At 41.4% G+C, this 6285-nt stretch overlaps 1 protein-coding gene across 1 annotated transcript in view; it reads right to left on the reverse strand.

Moving 5' to 3' along the window:
- Mroh5 (maestro heat-like repeat family member 5) overlaps positions 1-5440 on the reverse strand; it is a 60573-nt gene extending 55133 nt beyond the window's left edge. Inside the window, exon 1 of the mRNA XM_013520004.1 lies at positions 5278-5440. Coding sequence (XP_013375458.1) covers positions 5278-5357 — 80 coding nt within the window. The 5' untranslated portion in view covers positions 5358-5440. The remainder of the gene's footprint in view (positions 1-5277) is intronic.
- Between the last annotated feature and the right edge of the window lie 845 nt (positions 5441-6285).

Consider the following 6285-nt stretch of genomic DNA (forward strand, 5'->3'; position numbering starts at 1 on the left):
AGACAAAAATATAAAAAACCAACAATGGACATAGATTAAGATCATATCATATCAATAGTCACATTAAATATAAATGGTTTAACCACCATAATCAAATAGCAGGTTCTCAAATTAAATAATAAACAAGACCTAACTATATGCTGCCTATAGGAAATAAAAGAAATAGGCACCAATTGATTAAAAATGAAGGGATGGAAAAAGATATATGATGATAACATTAAAGGAAATTGGAGTTGCTTTGTTAAAATCAGACAGAATATATTTTTAGAATAAATAACGGGATAAAGAGTCAGTTTAGAGTGATAAAGGAATCATTTACCAGGATAACAGCCATCATAAATGTTCATGCACATTAGAATTACAAAGCACATAAAAAGAACTACAAGGAGAAGCAGACAAATCAACAATCACAATTAAAGATTTCAATCCTTTCTTAACAATTGATGGAATAAGTAAAGGCTTATCAATAAGGATATGGAAGAGTTGGACAACACTTTTCACCAGTTTAACTTATTTGATATTTATAGAATTCTGTCTAGCAGGAAAAAGTACATTCTTTTGAAGCACACATGACACATTTACCAAGACAGGCCATATTCTATGCATAAAAAGTTTTAATAATCCAAAAGGATTCAAATTAAACAAAATATGGTCTCTGACCACAATAGAATTAAATTAGACAAAAAAAGAGATAGATGGGAAGTCCTCAAGGATATGAAAACTAAATAACATACTTTTAAATAACACATAGGTCAAGAAGATATCAAAAGAGAAAGTAAGAAGTATTTTGAATGGAATGAAAATGAAAGCACAACTTACCAAATGCCTGGGAGGAAAATTTATAGTGTTAAAGACATGTATGGAAAATGGATGAGAGTCTGATATCAATGACCTTCAATTCTATTTTAAAACTAAGGCCAATGCAAATTAAACTCAGGAAAATAATAAAAAGAGGCCCAGAAAACAATGTAATAGAAAACAGAAAAATAAAGAAAATCAGTGCCACCAAAAGCTGGTGTTATAGCTTGTATCTAGATGTCCTCCCAAAGCCTCATGTAGTCACAGGTGGTGCTTTTTGGAGATGGTTGTATCTAGGAAGTGTGATGCTGGGATTGGTGTATAGCACAATGCTAGGATTAAGGGTATGAGTGCTAAGGGCAGAAAGCCTGGATAAAATAGACAGAAAGAGGGCTGCTGCTGTTGTTGCCTCTCTCTTACTGCTTACTGCTTTGCTGCTTACTGCCTTGATGCCTTCAGTAGGTCATGAACTATTTCTCTTCTGCCGTGCCACCCTGCCTTGGAGCCAGCCAACTATGAACTAAAACCTTTATAAACTGTGAACTAAGTAAAACTTTCCCCCTTTAATTTGGTGTTGGGTGTTTTTTTTTTCCTCAGCAAAGAGAAAAGTAACTAAGATAGCTGGTTTCTTACAAAGATGAATACATTGATCAACCTCTGGCAGGACTTATTGAGACAAAAAAGAGAGAAGAGACCAATTTTCAAGAATAAGAGTAGTACATCACTACTGGTCTCACAGACATTAATAGGATAATAAGGGAATATTATGAATAACTAAGCTAATAAATCTGATAAGTTAAATAAAATAGAGGAATTCATTAAAACTATAAAATACCAAAGCTCACTCAAGAATTAAATAATAGGAATACCTCCATATCAATTATAAAAATTAATTTGTAGTAGATATCCCCCCCCCCCAACCCTACATACATGCAAAGAATTTCAGGCAGGCCTAGATGGTGCTTTAGTTTCACCAAGCTTCTGAGGAAAAAATATCGGTAGCTGCAAAACTTCTGTCAGGCAAATATTTCTCTGATACCCAAATCATACAACAATATTGCAAACAAAGGAAACCATAGCCTAAAATCCTCTAAGAACAGACACAAACTTTCTTAACAAAAGGCAAAGGAATCTAAAATATATAGAAATTCTCATCTGTCATCTCCAAATGGGGCTTCTTCTGGGAATGCAGAGCTGGTTGCATGTTTGAAAATCATTTAATATAATTCACTGTATTGATAAACTAATAAAGAAAATCATATAACCATCTGAACAGAGGCAGAGGAAGCATTTGACAAAATTCAACATCTAATCACAATAGAAACAAGAACTAAGGAATCTCTCTCAACCTGATAAAGAGCATCTATAAAACGCCTACAACTCATGTTGCACATAGTGGTGAAAGACTGAATGTTTTCCTCACATACTTTGGAATGAGGTGAGAATATCCTTTCTATTCAACATTGTACTGTGGGCTTAGTCAATGTGAAAAGTCAAGAAATAGAAAAATAGAGCATACTGGAAAGGAAGAAACTCTGTAGAAGACATTGTTATCAAAGTGGAAAATTCCAGATACTTGAACTAAAAATAGATACTAGAACTAAAAAGTAGTTCAGAAACTTTACAAATTTTGTTAGTATACAAAAACCAGCCATTTCTATATAGCAACAATGAACAGCTGGGAACTAAAATAAAAAAATACTATGTACTAAAGATACGAGATATTTAGGTATAAATAGTACAAATAATTGCAAGATCCATACAATGTTTTTGTTTTTTAGTGATCCTGGGGGTTGAATCCAGAGCTTTCACAATAAACTACATTTTTAACCTTTTAAAAATTTTTTAATATTTTGAGACAGGGTCTCAGTAGGTCACTAAATTGCCTAGGCTGGGCTTAAACTTGCAGTCTTTCTGCATCAGTATCTCAGAGTGCTGGGATTACAGGCATGTGGCACCATGCCTGGCTAACAAGATCTGTGTAGTGTAAACTACAACATACTGATGAAAGGAATCAAGAAGACTTTAAATAGAAAGACATACCATGTTAATGGATTGGACAATTTGCTATTATTAAAATGTTAATTTTCTCTAAATTTATACAAATATTGTATAAAATTCTGACTAAAATTCCAATGGCATATTTTGCTAGTAATAAACATACCTTTTCTAATGTTTATATGAAAGTGTATAAAATGAACAGGATAGCCAAAGTAACCTTGAAGAAGGAAAAATTGAAGGACCAATTTCTTTACCAATTTTAAGAACTATTATAAATCTCCAGTAATCAAGACAGTGCAATATGAATAAAAGCACAGAAATGTAAATAAATGGAATAGCTTATGGTGTCCAAAAGAGGTCCATATATACGAGGCTGACTGATTTTTGATAAACATGCAAAAGCAATTCAATTAAGAAAGGATCATCAACTCAGCCTGTGGTGCTACAACAACTGGATATTTGCATGCAAACATAACTCCTAATCTATACTCTGCACCATATGCAAAAATTAACTCAAAATAGAATGCAGAGCTGAAACTAAATCCTAAAATTCTAAAACCTCTAGAAGAAAATATAGGAGAAAAATCTTCATGACCTTGGGTGAGACAAAGATTTCTTAGATATGACATCAAAGTACTATCCATAAAAGAACTGATGATATAATAAAAACTGAGAACTTACGGTTTCTGAAAGATACCAGAAAACAATGAAAAGATGAAGAAGTATTTGCAAATCACATGGGATAACAGACTATATCTAGAATATTCACAGAACTCAACACCAAACCAAATAACTATGCAAGCAAACTACCAAAACACAGGCAAAAGATATGAACAAGCTATCCACCAAAGGACACTTAAGTGCGAATAAGCATATAAAAGTTAGTGGACATTATTTCTTATGAGGGAAGTAAGCTAAAATCACTGGGGGCATCACTACACGTGTGCCAGAGTCAGGAAAACTGGAAATACCAAGGGCTAGTGCACTTGCAGAGAAGCTGGGACTTTTGCTGGTAGGACTGGGCCTTGAGCATTGGGTACTCTCTTACAAACATACTGACTGTATGACTCAGCTGCCCCACCCTAGGCATTTACTCAAGTGAAGAGAAAGCTTGTGTTCACACAAAAATCTGCACGCAAATGTGTAATAGTGGCTTTATTTATAATGGCTAAAAGTGGACAGATTATAAAAATACTGCACTTGATGGGGGCACAACCTAGCTGTGCTACATCCACAGAATGAAACTCAGCAATAAAGAGAAATGAATTACTGGTAAACTCAAAGTGGATGACACTGAAGTACATTATGCCATGGGAAAGAAAGCGACATCCTGCCTCATTTCATTTCTATGATGTTCTGGGAAAGGTGATGCCATACAGACAGAAAGACGGAGGCCACCATCTCTGTAGTCCCTGCTATGGGCTGGATTGTGTCCCCTCCTCCCCTCAGTCAAAATGTTGAAGCCCAGGCCCCAGTGTTGGAGGTGGGGCCTTTGCAGCGGTGGGGCATGGAGGCGGTAGGTGTGATTTTGTAAGATGAGATCACGAGGTGGGATCATATGATGGGATTACTGGCCAGATACCAGAGAAAGTCCCCTTTTCACCCTGTGAGTTGCACCTTGCAGGCCCTGAACCTGCGTCACAGCCCCTAGGCCTCAGAGGTAACTGCATTTTTAAAACTATAAAAACAGCTTGAGCACTTTTAGCAAACTCCCCATGGAGGGGAACTTTTCCCTGGTTTAGATGCAATTTGAGCTGTGTGAGGAGGACAGACAAGAACCCTCCCCAACATGACAGCTGTGGGGACCAGGAGACCAAGTGCACAGGCAGCTACCAGGACACTCCTGGAAGAGCTACATAGATCACAAGTGTTAATTCCATGGGAACCCACCTGGGGCAGAGCCCCTGCATAACAGAGCCTTCTTTGTGGCCCTGTGGAGAGGCACCTGCCTGGGCAGGGGTCAGAGGAACTTGAGCAGGGGCCTACAGGGCCCCGGGAGAGTGGAGCTGGCCCTAGTGTCTGGCTGGGTCACTGGAGATCTGGGAGGAGCCTTTCCCTCCTTGTGTTCCTGTAAATCTCTGTAAGATCCTGGTGGCTGTGTCCTCTCCATCTGGTCCTGGGCAGCAATGCTCAGAGAAGTGGGTGGACAGTGTGTCTAGCCATCTGTCTGGCCATCCACTCACTCATTCGCACAGCCTGGTGTGACCTATGTCCATCTACACCTCTTGTTCTTATGGGCAGCCAGCAGCCATGTGCAAGGCAAGGCAGAGCCCATGGTCCAGTTGAATCTCCCCCATCCCAGCTCCTCTGCTTTGCCAGTGATGGTGGCATCATGGACTACCCCAAATCCCTCCCTAGAAGCACCTGCCCAAAGGGCAGAGGGCCTTGCTGCTTGCAGGGAGCACTCTCCTGGGAGGTGGAGAGCTGGATGGAGGAAGGGTGGCAGGGCTCCCTCATGTCTCTGGGGGCTGAACTGACCTGGGGTTGAGGGACGTGGCTGATGACACTCTATTAGCTGTCTTGCGGCTGTGTGGCCTTTCAGAGTGCTGCCTGTCCATGATCAAAGTGCAGGTTGGGGACTGAGAGAGAGCCCAGGAGCCAGCTGTGTCCTCACGCCTGTCTGATCAGCTCTGTCTCTGGGCGCTGCTCCTCCCCGCCCTGACCAGCTCTGATCTCACCCTTGAGGTCACAATGGTTCCAGTTCTTTCCAGGAGCCAATACTGTTATGGAGATGGTGTGTGTGCATGTGCAAGCTTGTACCTGTACAAGGCATGTGGACTTGTGTCCCCAGGGAGGCCTTCCACCTCCTTTCTTTCTCTTTCTTTCAACAACGGGTCTCAGTTGTTTCCTGTGAGACCCGTGGATCTAGCTTGGGCGTTAGGTTGATGGACCCGGGTTCCTGTGCCAATGGCATTTCTTGGGGCTGAAGCTGTAACTGACTTTCAGGGCACTGGTCTGAGAATGGAGGTGCTGAACTCCTCTCCAGGTTTTGCTGTGAAGGCCCTAGGTACCCCCAGCTACAAGAACTGGGAGTGAGCACAGCCTGGGGTTCTGAGTGGGCAGCTGGTGCAGAAGGCTGCCTGGACTCAACCCAGCCCACCTTTTACCAATCCTGTAGCCTAGTGCCAGCCATTCAGCCTCTCTGTGGCTCCATCTTGCCATTTGTAAGGTGGGAGCACAGCTGCCCCAGCTCCCGGGCTGCTCGGAGGGTCTGTGAAAGGAGGGGCGCTCTGAACAGTGCCCCTGGGGCTGTGATTTCCAGCACTAGAATAGTGGGCAAACCAGATGTATAGCCCAAGGTCATCTCAGTGAAATGATGTCACTACTGGCTGGTAGCGCCAAGCATGTGGAGATAGAGCCTCAGCCCTCAGCCTTGGGGCACTGTGGACTCACATTCACCCCAAAGTACTGGAAGCTTGGCAGGAAGCTGGGGCACAGAAGAGGGTGGTACTGCTGCCAGGAAGGTCAGGCTGAGGGGTGGGGAGG

The sequence above is a fragment of the Chinchilla lanigera genome, unplaced genomic scaffold, assembly GCF_000276665.1.
Source record: "Chinchilla lanigera isolate Chin_1 unplaced genomic scaffold, ChiLan1.0 scaffold00053, whole genome shotgun sequence".
NCBI classification, from domain to species: Eukaryota; Metazoa; Chordata; class Mammalia; order Rodentia; family Chinchillidae; genus Chinchilla; species Chinchilla lanigera.